Below are 19331 nucleotides of genomic sequence, written 5' to 3' on the forward strand. Positions count from 1 at the left end.
GGCTCTGCTGCTGCTGATGTCCGACATTGGCACTTGGGAATGACCCTCGCCTGGCCGCCGCTGGCACCGAGATCAAGGGCCGGTCCGTCATACAAGACCTTGTCGTATCAGTGTCAGATGTCGATAAGATGCAGAGAGACGGGACGTAAGCGAGAAGAAGAAGAAAAGAAAAGGAAAGAAAGGGGAAGAGAAGCAGCCTGCATGCATGCATGACCTTACGGGACTCGGCTCTGATCTGGCACTGTGCCCCGTCCCCCGTCCTCGTTCCCGGCTCCGACCTCAACCTCGGCCTCCACCGTTTAAGCATGAGTTTGTCTGCCGTGTATGCTAATGCCCTCAATTTATCAACGCAAGTACCGGCTGCGCTGCGAATGACGGGCAGGGTATTCCCAGGTCATGCCTGTTGCTCGTTCGTAAAGATTCCCCTTTTTGAGTTGGTGGCATTCCAACCCTTGAATAGCGCATCTCTCAGTGGCTGCAGAGGATGAACATCCATACCGCCATCTCTCCTCACCTGCCATGGAGAAAAGGGGGCAATTGGAGAATTTGGCCCTAGGGAAGGGTGAAATGGAGCCCTTGCCCTGGCAACCTCGATCAAGGCAAGCGGCCTTACCAGGGCCTGGTCTGGTAGGTGGAATAGGGGAGGGGGTGACAGAGAATGAGATATGGAGAGAAAGAGGGACCTCACAACGGAGCAAGGACCATCGTCGTGAACTGAGCTGTGACATGAGTCGATACGCGTAAGTGCAATGTGGTATGGTACAGGCTCATGCACACACCGATAATCTGCTGACTGTCTGTTCAATCTTCATTGGACCTGCTGATTGCTGCTCAACGGGCCGTCTCCCATCATCGCTGCGGGCGGCGCGGGCTGTCAGAGTTGCGCGCAACAGGTAGGTCATGTTCTTCGACCACACTTCCCGCCGTCGATATCCATCGGCAACAGCATCACGAGAGAGACACCCGCGGCTTGCCCCACGATGACACCCTTGCCCCCCCTCCCCCCCCTCCCCGGCTCTATCTCTTCCTCCAGGTGCGTTCGATTCCTCACTTTTTTTTTACTCCAGGTTGAGACGGCAGCGAGTCCTCACAGCCATCACGCAACCCATTGTGTATGGAATAGGAATCTCACCCGTCCCCAATCCTACCCAAACCAGCCACGGGAACACGGTTGGTGTCTGCTATTACTCCGCCCGGGGGGCCAATGGTTCTCGTTCTACACGGCTCACCATCCACCCATCGGTCCACTTCCATTCATCTTTGTCTAGATCCCTTGTTCCACTCTAGTTTGCTAGAGTTCGAGTGAGTCCGTCCTGTCCGTCCGACTGCTTGCGGTAGGAGACGGGGATCGCACCACATGGCAACCAGAAGTGGTGCATGCTCGGCGGTGATCCCGGTTTGCCAGCATCCAGTCACATCAAGGGGGTGCGGGCTCGGGACCCAGGATGAGAGATGTTGGAGGGCGGCAATAGACAGGTACAGGCATGCACGAGAAACGGGCACAGGCAAACAAACATAAAAAGAGTGAGGCGCATCACCAAAGCATCACCGCTGCATCCTAGCATAGAATATTACATGTACATCGTACAACGAGAGCCTCCTCCTCCTCCTCCGGCCGAACGGGAGCGGGGAATGTGTCGATCGATGCGGAGAAGCTTCTACTTTGGTCTCCCTGCTGGCGCAATCCGCCATGCCCCATCTGCCCCATGCCAAGACCGTCTCAACTCACTTCTTGGGGTCCCACTGCACGCACAGGGAGTTCATTCGATGTGGCAAGTAAGTTCTTGTAAGTACTCCTCTGGCAGCTTGGGGTTTTCGCAAATCCCGAAGGCCAATTGGTTGCAAGAAGGGACGAGATTTTCGAAGGCCGCCCGATCCTTTCAAGAAAGAGCCTCTCTCTCTCTCTCTCTCTCTCTCTCTCTCTCTCTCTCTATACGTCGACGACGGATAGCAATAAGCCGGCTGCCGCTCAAGTCGGAGTACCTGCTTCGAAGCAGGTTCGTGACGTTAGCCTCCTTGCGCCCAACACCGATGCGAGCTTCCCCAGGTTCAGAACGTTGATCCACCACAACGACCCCGTCACGCACTAGGGTCGTAGAGTTCTTGCTTGTCCTTAAGCCTGGAAACGTTTATTCGCAAGCCTCAAACGAAATAGTTGCCCCGCACCTGTACACCTGACCTCCAAGGACCTTACTTACCCTCCATGCGCCTCTAGCCACAGAGCCGAACAGCGGTCGAATGTATGTATGTTTGCCTAGGTAGGCTGGCTGGCTGGCTGAGAGCACTGCACGCACACGTACAAGACTTGTGTGGAGCCGTATGGGAGTGGCCGCATTCGTGCTATCCGTACGTACCGCTTCGCTTCAGGCCCAAGCTCGATGGTGCGCAGCATGCAAGACAGCCACTCATGTCCCGAGACGACTTTTGCGCTACTGCATCGAGGCGAAAAGGACAACGGCCATGTTCTCCAGATTTGGGGGCCAACGCCCATGCTTCTCCTAGCTTCGAAGAGACGAACGCATGAAGCGGTTGTGGGAGAGGAGAGAGCAGGGATCCGCGAAAGAGATTTTGTGTTACAAGTGGTCGGCGGTCGCGCTGTCCTGTCTGAGGTCTCCTGCAGCCCCTTAAAGACACCGACCGTCTATAAGGAAGAGCACGGTTCGAGAAGAGGTCGCCAACCATTATCGGACGTCAGTTAAGATCTGTTGCCGAGAAAGCTTTGACTATGCAGTCCACTGCACCCCGCCCAGCGGCACGGGTGCGACTCTCGAGGCTTGAGATCGAACAAGCAAAAGCTGGATGAGCAAAGACAACCATCCATTTGCAAGTTTGACGCGAGTCCCCCCCAAATCTCGTGGGGCGGCAAGTCCAGTCGTTCGAAAGGAGGGTTGCCAGCGCCAACGAGCCCTGTGCCAACGAGCTTGAGCATCGGAGATGCCTTGCCTTATTCGAACCACTACCTCGGCCGCTTTCACCTCATCGACTATGCACCCCATCGCTCGCTCTGCCGTCGTTGCATTCCCAGCATTCCGAGTGCATAGCACGCGTGGGTCTCGGCCATTGTGGACAACGACTTGCAATTCACCAAGCGCGCGTTCCCTCGAGTCGCCGGTCTCGGCTCCGATGCCAACCAGCCATCCAATCTGAATAAGACAAGCCCGCATCTAATCTCTCGACTTGCGGGATCCTCATCAAAGTTACTCGGCAGCGTCTATGCAAGTCCGACGTTGTGACACAACCTTGACAGCACCAGAGCACCTCGGTCAGCATGAGGGCCGCCGTCGCAACGTGACGGAAAAGAAAAGAAGACTCTGTGTTGCCAAGCAGCGGCCGCCGTCCCACACCCTCGCCCACAACTGCCGTAACCCGGACAGGAAGAGACTGGGGCCATGTCCAATGTAACGACTTCCTTGAATGCATCACACACAAGACAAACAACCAAGAAAGAGAAGGAAGAAAAAGAAGAAGAAGATGCCTTCTACGGTACCCTTACAGTCTCAACCGATGTCACCTACCATTCTCAGCAATCGCTCGCCATCCGGCCTTCCAGCCCTCCCTCCCACTCTCCTTGGCCGGAGCGTCCTGACGATCTTCGCGCCGGCTCACCAACCGAGGATCTATATCACCGTCAGCTATTAGTCAAGCATCAAACCGCGCCAATTCATGGTCTTTCTGTCTCGAAAGGTACCCGGTCGGCCGGAAAGGCCCAGCATGGCCCTACAATGCTGCAGCAAGCCTTTCAGAGAGATTTGGGAGGCGTGGCGGCGTCGCCGTGCCGATTTGAGGCCAACTCCGAGTTGGCAGTTAATCTATGTCCTACAGGCACTAGCTCGGAAGGGGACGCCCTCCCATGCTGTCTGTCTGTCTGTCTCTCCTCCCTCTCTCTTTTTTTTTTCTGCAGGCGTATCTCAATGTCCTGGACTAGAGCAACCGCCTCGAGGCTCACAAACCCCATCGGTGGCGTTGGTGCTCGGGTTCGTGTTCAGATTGACGGCCATTGCCCGACTTGCCGGAAGTCGCATGGAAATCGGGGCTTGTGAGGGAAAGGCTGGCTGGGCTCGCTCGCTCGCTCGCTCACTCATGGCTCACCGCTGATCCACGACTCCCACTACGTACGGGCAACCGTACCGAGCATCACGTTCCTTGGACACTCGACACATGCACGCTTCATCGGCATCATGTCTCTGTAGTTTTTCTCGCCCCTCGACAGCTACCTTGCATGTCTTGTTTAAGCTTATGGGCGGCTAGGCGCGCACCCGTCCCACAGCGTCCTGGACAAGCCAGACTCGTCACCTCTGATTTACGGGGTCTTTGACAGCCGTACCAATCATTCCCATGAACCTCGCAGAAGTTTGGGGGATTTGGAGACCGAGCCCGACCTGACCACCACCCATCACCACCACCCACTTCTGAGTCAAGACGTCTTTCCGAAGCTGGGGTCGAAGGACGCCAGCGATTCGTGACTTGGCTTCGTCCTTCTCCCCACACTCCTCCACACATCCACCACCTCTGCAGGCCTCGAACCCTGGATTCGTACCGGCTACCCATAACGACACTTATGCCCCGCGACACCTGACCATCAAGAAATGCCGGCCCGGTACGCCACTGTTCGTTGTCGCCGTCACTAATCCCCGAGGAGCAGGGCGACACGGTCTTGACCGAATACGGGCAGACACGGGGGCTAACGCCCCGTGGGACGACGACGCCTCGCGGTCATCTACAGCGAATAGCGAGTCATTATGAACCGTCTCATCAGCCACCCTACCTCGTCTATGCCAAATGGTCATTTCTGCTCTAGGCATGTCAGCAGCCATGCCTAGCGACCATGTACGTCCGGGACTGGCATTCTGGGGCTGGCTGAGGAGCCGAATAGGCCGTTGCGCGCCTTAGCCATCACCTTGCCACAATGTAGGTGATTTGTTGCAGCCCATCCAAGATGCAAACGCTCTGCATCACCATGCGGATGAGGTAGCACCGCGTCTTGACCACGTCTCGACTCATATACAGTCCTGTGACTGAACGGAATATTGAACGGTCAAACTAGCATATACATATGCGTGATGCTGTGGAAGTTCGGCGGACGGCTTTCGACGATCGTCGCACAAACAGAAGTCCGAGGCACGCTCCTCCGGCCTCGTGGGCATGCCAAAATACCCCGACGATGGGTGCCGGCTTCCCTTGAGAGTTGAGATGCAGAGGGAAGCCAGTCGGAAATCCTTGAAGACTGGATGCTTCACCCTTTCATTTCCTTCAAAGAGGGCCACATCGGGACTCGTACTCAACGCCCTGGTGTGATGGCTCAACACCACCCACCCCCTGCTGCCCGTCACAAAAGTAGCCGGAGCTGTCGGGATGCCTTCTGGTGCCATCGTCACCCTCGTCGATTTCTTGCGCCCTCTCGCCCGAATCATCGCGGGCATTGTCCGTTCTCATTCGCCGCCCCAATATCGCAAACCCCATCCTCGATCGGCTCGACAGGCCAGCTCGGGGCGGGCGGGCGGACGGCCTGGTCCTCGTTTCCCGCCCTTTGCATGAGGGGGCGTCCCTCTGTAGGGAAGCTGTCATCTTACACACGTCACCGTCATTCGAGCTGCGGAGAGAGCTGAGGGTATTGACGGCTGCAACCCGCCGGCCGAGAAGCTGGCGATGGCCCTTGAAGAGGGGACATGGAGATGTACGTCCCGCACTACTCAAAGGCCGAGGACAGCTAGAGGGATGCGTGTGACTTCTGTCGTGTTTACTGGGAGGGGTGTGCCCTCACATATCGCGCCGTCTCCGCGTCGACGTTGCCACCATTCTCTACTGACCTGCAGTATGTCACTTCTCAATCAATGTTAGCCGCCGTGTATTGCTACGCAGGAACGCAGGACCTTGGCTGTTACTTCGAAATACCGTCATACGGGAAAGCCTCAGGGGTTGTCTTGACAGCCATTTCACCTCCATTGGCGTGACCATGGTCGCAAGCCGTCTGATGCTCGTCGCGCACGCCAATGATCAGTCTCTTTCCCCGATGTTTCCTCCCTACAGGCTTTTCCATATTGCTGCTTACATGGGATGCGTTTCCCGCGCGGATGCGATCTGGGCTCCCAAGAGGGTTTGCTCGAGGCCGGTGTTGCTCTCCTGCCCCCCCCCCCCCCCCCCCCTCCATAGTGGACGGGAGCGATTACACTGTGTTGCGTCCGCCGCTATAGACGAGGGACACAGCCTCGCTGGATTCGGCCCCAAGAATACGACGTCGTGACTCGAGATGAATTCGAAAGCCCACGACGCTTTGAAATATCTGTAGGGGACACGGCTTGACGGAGGGCCGCGCAGTGCTTCCGTCAGGGCGATAGACCAAAACAGGAGGGCCTTGGTTGAGCCATCGGCCACTCAGTTTGACGCAGCTCGCACTCTCTTGGTTCCCCTCAAAGGTACGCGAGGATCGCCTGGATGGAAGACACATACTCCCTCTTTGTGGTCGTTTCTCGACGTACCGAGAGACAAGGCACCCTCGGGGCGAGGTTCGGGTCTCGGTCGGTGGGGATTCCGCCTGGAGATCGGCGTCATAACCTGAGCAGAACAAGCAACCAGGGGGATCCCTAGACATATCTCGCCTGAGGCACTGAACGAAGCAGACACCGACCAAGGCAGAGTCCCTAATGTCCTGAGGCCCTAGGCCCACACGACCCCTCGCGAGTATCGATCTTCGGAAACCTGGCCGATGGCTAGTGCCATCTGGAAAGCCCGCCAGGAGCGTGGTTGTGAACCATGACTACTTTTATTCATTTCAAGCTTTTCCAGCCTATCCGGGATCGGCATCAAGGCCTCGGTGAGGGTGAGGTGAGGGTGAGAGCATAAGGCTTCAGGTCTGATGCAGGGCTACGAGCCATGCACGTTTCACATTCCAGGGTCACCATTAACGAGGCGTCTCCTCTCCACGTCCGGAATGAATTGGATTAATCAACACAAGGTAATATAAGAAAGTCACGAAGAAGAAGAAAAAAAGAAGAAGACAGAGCTCTCTAGAAGCTATAGAAGCACCGTCAACTGCTGCCGTCTTCTGACGCTACCCGAGACCGCCAAGGCCGTGAGAGAAATCGCACGCAAAACGAAAAGGGGAGAGAAACATGAAGAAGAGAGGGAGAGAGAGAAATAAAATGAAAATCAAGAGGAAATACCGACACCCTCCACAAGAAGAAGAAGAAGAAGAAGAAGAAAAAAGGACATCGGGACGTCCCCGGGTCGGGTTTCGGCCTCACACATGAACTAGGTGGAAACTAGATCTCGTTCAATGCTTCTTCCTCCCCTTTCTTTCCCCTCCGTACATCGTCTCTCTTCTGTGCGATCGATAGATGTATTGTTCCCTTGTCCACAGGGTTGAACGCCGTACATGCAATGGTTTCTTCCTCCTCTCCCTCAGAAAACAGCGAGGCGGGGTGCCTCGACGGGGCCATATCCGTTCCCTTTCTCTCTTCCTCCTTCTCTCTCTCTCTCTCTCTCTCTCTCTCGCTCACTCTCACAAACACCCTGACATCGGAAATGTTGAAGTGGGCCGCAAAGCTCTCCGTTGACACCCCATGTCCGGGGGGTGATGAGACCATGGAAATGCAGCTCCAGTCCTCGGGAAGGGGGGACATGGCTCGATCGCTCCCTCCGCACCTCCACACTGGGGATGGCGGCCGATAGTCTTTCCTTGGCCATCGTGGAAAACTCCACAGGCCCTTCCCGCGTGACCTAGCCATGTTAGGTTTGGAACTCGCCGGCCGCATCGATTGCCGCCGTTTCGTCGCCCCGTAGTGGCGGCTGCCGCCCGCTCGGAACTGCAAGCCTCTAGCCCACACCAGGACGGCCGTGACGGCGCAGCCCGCACGATCTGGAGCTCGCACCGCCGCCACGTTTTTCCGCTGCACACCGCAACCGCAGGCAGATATACGAAACGGCTCCGTTGGAAATTGCGCGCACGATGGGTGAAGCTTATACCATCTGTGTCCTGCTACACATAAGCGCGCGCGCGCACGCACACACACGCACACACAACTCAGAACATACTCCTACCACTTGCCAGTCTGACGAAGCTGTAGGGCACGTTCTGGCCGACTAGCAGCCTGAGAGTTTCGACAGTGGTGAAGGCAGCCGTGTCGGCAACGCCGTAGGCGGAGAAGCCGGCCTGCTGGGCGATGAGGCCCGGGTCGCCGCCTTTCCTTGCGCCCGAGGCCTCGGCGAGATCGAGAAAGACCTTTTTGAAATTCGACCCTCCCCTGATGTTTGTGCCAAACACACGGACAATCATGCCGACGAGGTTGCTCTTTTCCGCCCCGAGGGCCGAGACAACCAGGAAGGGGGCCGCGTCATCGCCGACCGTCTGAGCCCGCTTGAGACTTTCGAGGCTGTTGAACGGTTCAATGGCGGGCCCGTCGCGGGCCAGAGCTGGCGGTGTTCGGAAGCCAACGGTATAAATCTTGCCGATACGGAGAGCCTTCAGAGCGTACATGACTGACGCGGCATCCTCGCCGGAAGAGGCCAGAACGACAGCTGTCCGACCAAAGTACGCCGAAGGCGCCATGTCCCGGGTCAGCGTGCTGATGATGCCGCGCCAGCTGGCATTGTCCAGGATCAGGGACGTGTTGGGCGACAGGGCAGAAAAGTTGGAGCCGAGGTGGCCGAAAGAGTCATGGTGTCCGTGGCGCGGGCTCGACGGTATCGACGCCGGGGCCGACGACGCCGACGAGGACGATCCCGATTTGACAATGATGGTGTCCACGGTCCCGATGAGCCGAGCAGCCTCGGTCAGCTCCGGACCCTTGCCGCCGTTGAGAGAAGAGAAGAACGAGCTGTGCTTCAACAGGCTGCTCCACGACACGGGCGGGCTGAGGTAGGCACCGCCAAAGTTCTTTTGGTTGCACCAAGCCTCCATGCTTGAAAAGTTGTTGGGCAAGCGCTCCACGACTGCGAAGTAATGTGGCAGGCCAAGCTCGTTGAAGCACTTCTCGTAGAAAGGGGCTTGCGGCGTCGAGCTGCGGAAAGCCGGCGTTGTGATGCCGTATATGCTCTTCTTCGGAAGCTGCCCAAGCAGGGCCAGCGCCGCGTTGATTTCCGACGCACTCATCTGGCCCGGGGCTGCGACTATCGGCAGCAGTGGATGAGTGATGGGAGTGAAGACCCTATTCAAAGTGCGGGAGAATTGGCCTGTTTCCCCCATGTTGACTCCGGAGAATGGAGGCGAAGCCGGATAATCCGCCCGCATCTTGGAGCGGAAGTATTCCAGCTCGAAGTTCTCGTTGTGGTCGTTGATGATGGCGATCATCTTGATGATGTCGGCGTACTTGCTCGATTCCACGTAGACCTGCTCGGCATGGGACGACGGCCATCTGAAGGTGCCAGAGAAGTCATGGAACGCAGACATGATCCGACTGCTCCCCTTCTGCTCGTAGAGCCTCTTCCGGATGGCTTCGGGGAGCCACAATTCCACATCGATATACTCGACGCCCCACTGGATGGCTCGGTACAGATACTCGTAATAGAGGTCTGGATTTTCCATTGGGAAGCGGCCGTTTTCCCTCGTACATCTAGTTGTAAAGATGATGGGGAGCTCTGTCCGTTGGCGCAAGAGCATCAGTTGCTGCCCGACGTAGCTGAGACTTGGAATGGAAGAGTAGGTGCCGTCTCCGAGAGGCTCCTTGAGAAGATCAACTCGAATTTCCACAGCGTCGGCTCCGACGGTGAGGATGTCGATGTTTGGTAACGCAGCGCTGACGTCCGGGAACGTGGTGGAGATGAAGTAGGTCCGCGGCTTTGACATCAACGTCTCGTGGTGGTCGATCTGGCCCAGGGTGAAGGAGATGAACCTCGAGAGGTCCCGGCGGAAGAAAGGGGCCTCGGTGTATAGGAACTCGTAGTCGCACTGGGCCGAAAGGAAGACGTCCGGCGGCATTCCGAGGTTGACGCAGTGGGCGTTGATGGCCACAACGAGCTCCTTGTCGCGAGAGTCGATGTTGCTCTTTGCGTGCTCGGCCGGGATCCCAATAACGAGCCCTTGGTCGGCGGCGCCGACATCTTGGAACGCTGAACGGATGGCGTACGGTTTCCCCAGAACGTCGGCGAAGACTGACACGATGCTGTCTTGGCCGTGGCCAAACACGATTACAACGATCCTCGTGTCTCCCCTCTGGGGGGCACTGCCAAACCTCGTGCCGGTTGTAACGGCAGGGCTGGCATTTCGGTCGAGGTCCATCTCGACATCCTGGTTCCCAGAACCGTTCACGCTCCGCGGACGTGCGGGGGTCGGACCAACGCCGAGCTGGTGTACCGATGCCATGGCGGTGCTCGAAGAGGCGTCGATTTCGAGTTGCGAGAAGCGGGCGGCCACGCCAGGGACGGTGTACTGGGGCGGAGAAGACGCAACGAAAAGACGATGAACCGCACCCTCCCCTTCTCCTCCCTCAGGACGACTGGAGTAATCGTGGGGAAGTATGGTGGCGGTAGTTGGCGCGGTGTCAGATTGTGTGAGGCCAAAGTCCCATATCCAGACGAGCCGACAGTCCAAGAAGGATTACGGGGGGTCCGGAGGGACGAATGGAAAGAGTCTCTCGAGGGGTCACGGCGGGGATAGACGGTGTACTATCGCAGAGACAGAGGAGAGGGAGGGAGAGGGAGAGGGACAGCAGGGCCAAGACGTGTCAGGTGACTTGGGGGTTCTTGGAGACATACGCCGGGAAGAGGATGTCAGTGGGGGTCGTCGTGAGGCTGGTGCATATGATGTGTCGTCGAGATCGTGGGCGCGATGTGCGCTGCGTTAGGTGAGACTGATAAGACAAAACGTACGGAGCGCTCCGTGGGATTGCGAGAAAGACAGCGACGCTGAGAAGTGGCTGATGGTGATGGACCGGATTTGCTGGGGCCAGGTACTTTTCTTCCACCAATTCGCGGGGTGCTTTCAGATGTTCCGATACAGGATTGGAAGCTCGGAGCTGGGATGGATGTGCCAACCGGCAACGGCAGCGCAGGTGGTGGGAATCTCGATTGAAGCTTTGGTGATGGCGCCCCGGGCCGCAAGAAGGAGGTGGAGAGAAGAGTGTGAGTTTGATCCTCGGCGCAGTGAAGCACGAGGAGGCGTGTAGTTGGGTCAGGTGGGCGTCGTCGTGTAAGCCGTGCTGGTGTCTTGGAAGGGAAGGGTGTTCTGTGCGGACGTTGTCGCAATATGAGGGAGTTTGTTGAGGGAAGTTTGAGACGAACCGGCCGATGGCACGGGAAGGACAGGGCCGCAGGCTGATCAGTAGCGACGCTTGGGGCAGGGAAGTATTTCGCCGTCAGCGTACAGGGAAGCTATGAGGCAGCGACGGCGGCGGCGGCGCGGTAGCTTTCGGGACGATACAGCGTCGTCGTAGGGGGGACAATGAAGTCGGACAAGGATCTCCTTGGTCGAGACGAGTTCCTGGTGGTATGAGGACGGAGGGTACAGAGTACAGTAGGTATGGATGGTATGGGTGCGGCTTGAGAGAGAGAGAGAGAGAGAGAGAGAGAGCGTGGGCTAGACCAGAGGTTGGCGATCCCTGACCAGAGGAGGACAATTGGAGGAACGACGACGGCGACGACAACGATGCTGGGATGGCGGGCGGCGAGTGTGAGCAGGCTCGGTGGAGGGCTCTGAACGGCAAAGCCGGTGTAGACGATTCGCAATGGACAATCCGGGGCTTGTCGTTGGTGGAGGAGACGGAGAGACTGATGGGAGTTGGGGAAGAGTAATTGTTCCACCACAGACACAGCGTTCCACCCAAGTGCTTGACAGGAGCCAGAAGGGGGTCGAGGGGCAAGTGGGAGAGCTTGGCATGGGGCAGACCGAGACTGGGATTGGGATTGGGATTGGGATTAGGGATGAGGAGCTGACGGCCGATGCCTCTTGGCTCCTTCGCTGCCGCTGCCAGGTTGGTTCTTGCGTCTGCGTCTGTTGGTGGTAATGGTAATGGTAATGGTAATGGCAAGGGGGTAAAGGTGCTGCCGTTACTGCAGGCTTTTTTGGAGTCTTTGCCAGGGGTGTTGGTCCCGAGGGAGAAGGATTGCGACCCGTTCGTTGCGTTGACTGGACGGTCGAGGCCGCAGGATGAAAAGCCTGGGTGCCGTGCCGGTGGTTGACGAACGGAAGCAGGCAGTGGAATCCGTACGTACCGTGCCGGTGTTCCTGAGTTGAGTCAAGGCGACACGAGGCGAAGCGAGGCGAGGCGGGCCAAGGCACCTGAGCCGAGTTGGCAAGTGATAAGGACACGGAGATGGACGGGAAGAGCTAACAGCCGATGGGATTTCAGAGTCGAAATGTCGATTGGAGGCAGGGCGGCCAGAACACCATCCAACGATGATCCCCTTCCGAGACGGGCAAGGTCAAGCCGGAGGCGTCTCTGCGTGGTGGTCTGCTGCCGGAAGCTGTTTGGCTTCAGCTGACTGACTCTTGGTGTTGAGATGTGTATGTGTTGTGTGGTATTTCTGTATAGGTGTATGTGTGTGCGGTGGTATATGTGGTGGTATGTGTGGTGGTATGTGTGGTGTGGCGTCTCTGTGAGAAACTGGGCGGCGCAGGGAGACAGACGTTGGATGACATTGACATTGATTGGCATTGCACTGGGACGGAACGGCATACGAATGCAGAGGGGGGAGGGAACTGCAGTTGGAGATGTGCGGGACCGGCCCATGCTGACAGCGTCTCACTGAGCTCACGCCTGCCATGCCCAGATGCCAGAATGGTGGGGTAAATGGGGAAAGCCTGGGGGGGGAGACTCGGGGAGTGGCTCCCCCTAACGATCCCCTAGGAGAGTTTTGGGGGAGAGGGTTTGGAGGAGGTGTCCACTGACTGGCCCACTGGGAAACTTCAGTCGCCGCAAAGATTTGCCGCATTGTCCCTATTTCCGGGATTTGGACGTCGAAGATTCTCCGCCAATCACACGCCGCGCCGTCCTCGCCATTCGGCAAGACTTGGCACCGTTAGCGACCTTGGGCCAGCAGGGGGGGTCTCTCGTCTCTCACCTCTCACCCTCCTCGTACTCTCACTCGTACATGGTACTCTTACTTTCACTTTCACTTCCATTCTCAACCCCTACTATCGCTCTCGCCTCTCACCACCACCACCCGTCAATACTGTGTAACCACACGCACACACACGCATACAAACACAAACACACATACACACACACACTCTCTCTCTCTCTCTCTCTCTCTCCCCCATGTATCTTTACACCCGGGCAGAGCAGACGCACCCAATGCCACCTTATCTCTTCTTAGCCTGAACCGGCGGAGCTTCCCCCCCTTCGCACGCTGCCTGGGATTCACTGCCAATCTGGCGCTTCGAAAGACATCTCGGCAAAGTCTGGCTCTATTGATAATAGTATCATTGCAGACGGGCAGCTGTTACCTAACTCCGACCAGGGCGGTATCCACAGCACGTCGGTGCTTCTCCTCGTGAAACGGCTGCTTGTCATCCGACGAGGGGACCAGCTCTAACAAGCGGCGTTGCCTACATTCGCTTATATCGGCTGTCTCTGCTACAGTGCTCCCCATTCGTACTGCTTCGCGCAACCAACGATAAAAGGGAGCCCAAGAGTGGAATCAACATCGGCAAATACTTGATTGGGCTCTGCCACCGGCTATATCGCCACCCATTGACCGCACACACTCATTCCATACACACCATGCCTGCTGGCACCATCACCGCGCGGGTAGCCGTCTTCTGGAAGCCCGCGGGCCTGCAGCCGGCTGAAGGCGGACGGGGATCGGCCTCATCTTCCCATCTGTGACACCATGGAAGACGGGAAATTTTCACAAACGGTCCAGCTTCAGCTCCGGGAAACCTGCAGCCACTCGGGCGTAGGTAGCGCCGGGGCCCGGGATCGCGAAACCTCTCTCAGCATGCTGCATCTTCGGTCATCCTACCTGTGGCCTACAACCACTGCAGCCGGCATACGTACCTAGCCGCTGCTGCAGATGCCAATATGTGCGCCCTCGGAGAAAAAGAAAATTGAGGGGGGAGGGGGGGTCGCCCTCTACGGATGCTGCCCGTCCACCCATCCATCCATCCAAAACAATGATACGCTGCCCTGTTGCGCAGTGGTAACGACTCCGAGAGGTCCAAAGCGGCCGAAAGGTGGAGCTGGCCAATCCTCGTGTCTCTTGATTCCTCTTCTCGTTCTACAAATGTTTCCTCCAAATTGCTTCATCGTTCCGGAATGTCACATCATTCCGGCAGGTTCACATCCACGCTCCCCCTTGTGCCTCACGACAATTCGTGGATCTCTACATGTCGTCCTCCGCCCCCCCCCCCCTCGAGTGGGACGAGGGACGAGGACGACCCCCGTTACCATCGCCTTATCTTGAACATGCTCAGCGCCAAGTCACAAGCTCATACAGCCTTGGGGCCCTTCTTGTGAGGTTTCATCTTCTCAACCTCAACAAGCCCTTCGCCCTGGAAGCAAACCTGTGAGCAATCAACCTGCGGCAGGCTCATGGTCCAACTCACCTAACCCCCTTCACCCACGGGGCTCATTGGTGCAGAATCATGTCCTCGCCGGAATCTCGGCGTGGAACATCCCTCTGTTGGTGGAGAAACAGAGACCACGGCGCCAAGGTGGAGTCGTCTCATCGAGTTTCCCCATTCAACTCCAACATGTCGGCCAAGACTCTCGGAGCAAAAGAAGCATAAAAAGGAAAGCAGATCAGTCCATCCGGGCCGTTCTCGACCTTTTTTCTTTCTTTTTCGAACCTGCATGCGCATACCGGCCCGGCCACGCGGGATCCAACCGAGCGAGCTTCCATGTTTAACCGTGGTCAGGATGACAAGATGAGAAGGGGCCTCAGCTGCGGCAACATGATGCTGGGCTGGACAACAACTCGAATTCGGATCAGACGTCTACTACTTCCGGCTCAAGAAATTCCCAGAGACTTCTTCCCACGAAGTCATTCGCCCGGGCGTAGGTGGTAATAGCGCCCTCGGAACCTACAAGCAACTGAACCCTCACTCTTGCGCCCAAATCCCGACCATGTTTCCCTCGCAGTCGATGATGCGACAAAAGAAACCCATCCCGCCGCCAATCTCCGTCTTGGGCCTGTGGGAGAGAAACCATTTGCGGTCAGCAAAAAGAAGAGAAAAAAAGATCAAGAAAAAAGGATCTTTCTCAGGATATCTACCGAGGCGGACCGGTTCGACTCACACGTGGACCCTGCCGCCCAACCTCTCGACCTCGACGACGGTTGCCTCAATATCCCGTATGCAGAACGTCGGGAGCACCGCCATGCGCGCCGGCCTCGCCGCGTCGTTGCCTGTTGTCACATGGTTCCCGTCCTCCATCGCGAGGAACCCGCCGTGCAGGTCGCCCTTGTTGAAGAAGTGCACCGTCTTGATCCCCGGCGTCGGCGACGGCATCCCGGCATCGGCGCATTCCCACCCGAGCACTGCCGTGTAAAACGCCGCCGCGCGGGCCGGGTCCGAGACCGGCACTTCGAGGAAACACATCTGGCCGTAGGGCCCGTCGGCGGAGGAGGCCGAGAAGGCCTTCTCCTCGACGTGGTCCCTGGTGGTCTGATCCAGAGACATTTTCTTTTCTTCCTTTTTCTCTTTTGGTCTTCGCAGTGAAAAATGTGGTTTGAATGAGACTTCACACGTCGACACGAAACGGAGACGACAAGACAAGCCTGGCGATGTGTGAATTCATGTGACTTTTTGAAAGACAAATTGAGTTTCGACCCTCCGGCCAGCAGGCTGTTCGCTCGGGACGGGCTCGAACATGCTATATTATATCGTTTCCATGTCGTGTCTCACCATCAGACTTTTCCCCCTTCCCCTCCATGTCCCGCCTCTTCCAGCCGCAACGCCTCCGTCCCCGGCCATTGGGCCAGACGAGCCTCTGCTGCCTGAAGCCAAGACAGCCACGAAGCCACACCAGGCCGACGCACTTCACATGGCATCGTGCTCAGAGCGCCCGTCGCCGGGCCAGGTAGAATCAATTCGGCGTGCAAAAGTAAACGCGCCAAGTCCGATGATTGTTCTTGTAGGGTAGTGGAGGAGGACGATGCCCCCCTCCACCGCCGACGTGCGAACACAGCGCTCGTCTCATTGATATCTTCAAGCCATCGCCGCTTCACATCATCTATCTGTTGCCATATATTTCAAGTAGATGTACAAATAAACGCGTTTACCATACGTATGCCGTATTACCATACCACATTCCAATGAACAAGAACAGTGATGTTCGTATGCAACCCCCCCCCCCCCTAAACCCAATGCAATGCTCCTATCATGCATGCCTATACTTAAATGCCAGAGTCCATCCAGCCGGTTCCAGCCCGCCTGCATTGAATCAAGCTTCTCCAGCGCCTTCGCTCTCCATCAACGCCGCCCTCGCCTCTGTATCGTCGTCCACCTCCTTCCCACCCGTGGGGCCTCTCCATCCCGTGCTCGCCTGGATCACAATCGCGACGACCGCCAACGCCGCCGCCGCCCGCCACGTGCCCCTGGAGGCGCTGGCGTACCTCTCCACCGCGATGGCGTGCTCGGCCGGGCCCAGCCCGCCGTTGAACACGAGCGCGGGGCTGCCGATGAGCCTCGTGACAAGCTCCCGCCGCTCCTCGGACAGTCTCCCACCGTCGAGCTCGGTAAAGCCGGCGACCAGACCGGAGCGCAGGATGCGGTAGAACACGCCGCCGCCGATGGCGGTGCCAAAGCTGCCGCCGAACCCGCGGAACGTGCCGAGCAGCGAGGTCGAGACGAAGTGCTCCTCCGGGCGGCTGAGGTGCAGCAGGTGCGCGAGGGTGTAGTTCAACGTGGCGCCCGTCGCGAGCCCGTTGAGCACGACGGCCAGGATCAAGGCCCAGACCGGCGAGTCGGCGGTGCCGACGAACGAGAGGCCGAACATGGTGGCCGCGAAGCACGTCAGGCTGACGACCGAGGGCGACCAGAAGGCGCCGTTGCGGCGGACATGCAGCCAGCCGACGATGAGCCCGCCGGAGCCGAAGCCGACGTTGGTCGGGATCAGGATCGAGCCCGCGACGGCTGGCGCGTAGCCCCGCACGGCGAGGACGAAGATGGGCGCGTAGTAGAGCAGGGTCCAGCGGATAGACATGAAGAGGAGCTGGGCCGTGCACGAGAGGAGGACGCCGCGGGAGGAGAGGACGGAGAGGGGGATGATGGGGTCCGCGGCGAGCCTGAACTCGATGAGCATGAAGAGGAGGAGGGAGAGGGCTGAGAGAACGAGGGATCGGGTTTGGATTTCGCCCGAGAGGCCGTAGAGGAAGAGTACGATGGTCAGTACCTGTAGAAGTGAGTTCGGGCTCTGTGTGTGCGTGGGTGTTTTGAGGTGGGATACTGAGGGGGGGAGGAAGATTGGGGACATACCAGCGTGACAGCACCTGCATAGTCGATGCGAGCCAGCTTCTGCAAGGCCGACTTGCCTTTGGTCTCGTGGTCCGAGCTGAACGACTTGGGTATGCTCCAGAAGGCGCCGAGGCCTGCAAGCAGACCAAGGGGCGTCTGGACGGCAAACAGGGCCCTCTGCAGACCATGTCAGCTTATTGCTACTTCTTTTTGCCTCCAAGGGCTTTGGCTGGAAGGGAATGAGGGGAGGGACAAGACAAACCCATCCGATGACGGGCAGCAGCGCCCCATACACGACGGCGCCAAACGACAAGCCGATGGTGAAGCCGGCGTTCACGAGGCCGACGAAGACGCCGCGCCTCCTCTTGCCGACCAGCTCGAGGACGAGGATGACGGACAGGGTCATGATGCCGGCGCCGCCCATGCCCGTCAGGATCCTGCCGGCGAGAAAGACCCAGAAAGAGGGCGCCTGTGAGGTGACGACGCCGCCGGCGGCGAAGAAGCAGCCCAGGGGCAGCACGAGGCTGCGGGGCGAGAAGATGGTGGCCAGGCGGCCGAACAGCGGCGCCAGGGAGGCCATGCTGATGAGGTAGGAACTCGTGAACCACATGGCGTCGGCGTAGGCCTCAAGGTCCTCGGCGACGACGGACTGGGTCATGGTCATGCCCGACGTGTTGGACGCTGGTCGCGGTGTCGGTCTTTCAGTGGACTGGGGCTACATGGTACCAGACAAGGAACAGCGAAACAAGAAGAAAACACACCTTGGAGGAAGATGAGGACCCAGGTGCTGAGCATGAGAACCCCGGCGCGGGTTGCGCTTATGGATTGCTTGGGTCCTTCGTCATCGTCATCGTCGTCTTGGTCGTCTTCGCTGTCGCCTTTGTCGGGGCCCGAACCCCGGTCTCGGCGGCTGCCGGCTGACGACCCATTGCGGAGGGTCCGAGGGGAGGTCTCGGAGTTGAGCAGCGTCGTCGTCTCGGTGGCATCGGCGAACGGAGCCTCCTCATCTGCCCTCTTGGATTCGTTGTCGGCGACGTGCTGCCGGTTCCGTAGGTGAGGTGTTCGTTCATGCGCCATGCTGGATGGTCCGGCCAGAATGCCCTTGTTTCGGACTTTGCGTCGGGGGCCGATATCGTTGCCATTCAGCCCTAGCACTCTCTCAATGACAGCGTTGGAACTGCTGCGAGTTTCCGAGGTTATGAACGAGACGAGAGAGAAAGAAAAAAAGAAAAAAAAAGGTAGGGGAAAAAGAAGAGGTGAGCAGTTTTCGAAGCTTCACCCTAGTGCCTCGTCACATGAGCATAAGTGCATGTGAATGAATGCTAGCTGCTTAGGTAGATAGATGGAAAACAACAGTGTCTCACAAGTTGACGTCGGTTTACTGTACTCACTTCGGCAGCTTGGTAATCATCGAGCTCAAGCTCTCCCTCCCCCCACCTTCTCCCCCCCATGCTCTACTCATGCTTGATTCAGACGTCAGACGGCCCGGTTCAGTGAGCAGAGTCAGAGTGACAGGCTGGCAGCAAGGTCCCGCCCGGGGTGGCACCAGCCCCATCCCCGCTTTTGCCGGCTAACGGCTGGCGATCGCTCCCGGCCTTCTTCTCCCTCCCCTTCACCTAAACCACCTCCAGCTCTGAAGCTGATCCCGATTTCGAAACCACGCAGTTTTTCCATTAGTTGTCGAGGTCTCCGCATCCCTTCCATCGTATTCTGGTCCCGGTGGGAATTCTTCACCTGATTTGGAGATGGGCTTGGCGTCGTCCTCGACCCTGACCACCTGTGCGTAATTCACCCGATACGTCCCTTGTGGGTGTCTTGACGGAGAGTTACAGCGAAGCCATGTCCGGCCAAACAAGGTTCAGCGGACGCGGGCTTTGCCGCCATGAATAGGCTGCCGCCAGTTTGTGGATGTTGCACTCTGCAAAATGTTTCCTTGCCTGGTTTGAGCATCAACTGCCAAGCATGTGTACCACAAATACCTTGTCAGTCGCCGTTGAACCGG

The 19331-nt window shown here is 57.9% G+C and overlaps 6 protein-coding genes across 6 annotated transcripts; 3 read left to right on the forward strand and 3 right to left on the reverse strand.

Moving 5' to 3' along the window:
• Positions 1-1690: 1690 nt before the first annotated feature.
• Positions 1691-2090, forward strand: CDEST_13767 (uncharacterized protein; the record flags this gene model as incomplete). Its single annotated transcript, XM_062929923.1, has 2 exons — positions 1691-1776; positions 1952-2090. 2 exons carry the CDS (start codon positions 1691-1693, stop codon positions 2088-2090), a joined length of 225 nt encoding a protein of 74 aa, XP_062785974.1.
• Positions 2091-7904: 5814 nt separating this feature from the next.
• Positions 7905-12571, reverse strand: CDEST_13768 (Putative 3-dehydroquinate dehydratase type I, aldolase-type TIM barrel). Its single transcript, XM_062929924.1, has one exon. It carries the CDS (start codon positions 10295-10297, stop codon positions 8021-8023), a length of 2277 nt encoding a protein of 758 aa, XP_062785975.1. The 5' UTR covers positions 10298-12571; the 3' UTR covers positions 7905-8020.
• Positions 12572-12806: 235 nt separating this feature from the next.
• Positions 12807-14337, forward strand: CDEST_13769 (uncharacterized protein; the record flags this gene model as incomplete). Its single annotated transcript, XM_062929925.1, has 1 exon — positions 12807-14337. The coding sequence occupies exon 1, from the start codon at positions 13948-13950 to the stop codon at positions 14335-14337; it is 390 nt and encodes a 129-aa protein (XP_062785976.1). The 5' UTR covers positions 12807-13947.
• Positions 14338-14742: 405 nt separating this feature from the next.
• CDEST_13770 (Putative glyoxalase/Bleomycin resistance protein/Dihydroxybiphenyl dioxygenase) lies at positions 14743-15554 on the reverse strand. Its single transcript, XM_062929926.1, has 2 exons — positions 15171-15554; positions 14743-15065 (listed from the first exon to the last, which is right to left on the reverse strand). Exons 1-2 carry the CDS (start codon positions 15551-15553, stop codon positions 14975-14977), a joined length of 474 nt encoding a protein of 157 aa, XP_062785977.1. The 5' UTR covers position 15554; the 3' UTR covers positions 14743-14974.
• Position 15555: 1 nt separating this feature from the next.
• Positions 15556-16095, forward strand: CDEST_13771 (uncharacterized protein). The gene has a single exon (XM_062929927.1). The coding sequence runs from the start codon at positions 15744-15746 to the stop codon at positions 16014-16016; it is 273 nt and encodes a 90-aa protein (XP_062785978.1). The 5' UTR covers positions 15556-15743; the 3' UTR covers positions 16017-16095.
• Positions 16096-16238: 143 nt separating this feature from the next.
• Positions 16239-18665, reverse strand: CDEST_13772 (Putative major facilitator superfamily, MFS transporter superfamily). The gene is made up of 4 exons (XM_062929928.1): positions 18091-18665; positions 17592-18010; positions 17351-17506; positions 16239-17267 (listed from the first exon to the last, which is right to left on the reverse strand). Exons 1-4 carry the CDS (start codon positions 18404-18406, stop codon positions 16317-16319), a joined length of 1842 nt encoding a protein of 613 aa, XP_062785979.1. The 5' UTR covers positions 18407-18665; the 3' UTR covers positions 16239-16316.
• Positions 18666-19331: the final 666 nt, after the last annotated feature.

Source organism: Colletotrichum destructivum, chromosome 9 (genome assembly GCF_034447905.1).
Source record: "Colletotrichum destructivum chromosome 9, complete sequence".
In the NCBI taxonomy this organism is placed as follows: domain Eukaryota; kingdom Fungi; phylum Ascomycota; class Sordariomycetes; order Glomerellales; family Glomerellaceae; genus Colletotrichum; species Colletotrichum destructivum.

What these genes read in the sequence shown, in the direction of transcription:
- CDEST_13772 (XM_062929928.1), bottom strand. Translation starts at nt 18,406, where the DNA reads ATGGCGCATGAACGAACACCTCACCTACGGAACCGGCAGCACGTCGCC. An exon ending in TGCTGCCCGTCATCGGATGG is followed by an intron (nt 17,507 to 17,591) that starts GTTTGTCTTGTC and finishes CATGGTCTGCAG; the next exon opens with AGGGCCCTGTTTGCCGTCCA. An exon ending in ATGCAGGTGCTGTCACGCTG is followed by an intron (nt 17,268 to 17,350) that starts GTATGTCCCCAA and finishes TCACTTCTACAG; the next exon opens with GTACTGACCATCGTACTCTT.
- CDEST_13770 (XM_062929926.1), bottom strand. Translation starts at nt 15,553, where the DNA reads ATGTCTCTGGATCAGACCACCAGGGACCACGTCGAGGAGAAGGCCTTC. An exon ending in TTGGGCGGCAGGGTCCACGT is followed by an intron (nt 15,066 to 15,170) that starts GTGAGTCGAACC and finishes TCTCTCCCACAG; the next exon opens with GCCCAAGACGGAGATTGGCG.
- CDEST_13768 (XM_062929924.1), bottom strand. Translation starts at nt 10,297, where the DNA reads ATGGCATCGGTACACCAGCTCGGCGTTGGTCCGACCCCCGCACGTCCG.
- CDEST_13771 (XM_062929927.1), top strand. Translation starts at nt 15,744, where the DNA reads ATGCTATATTATATCGTTTCCATGTCGTGTCTCACCATCAGACTTTTC.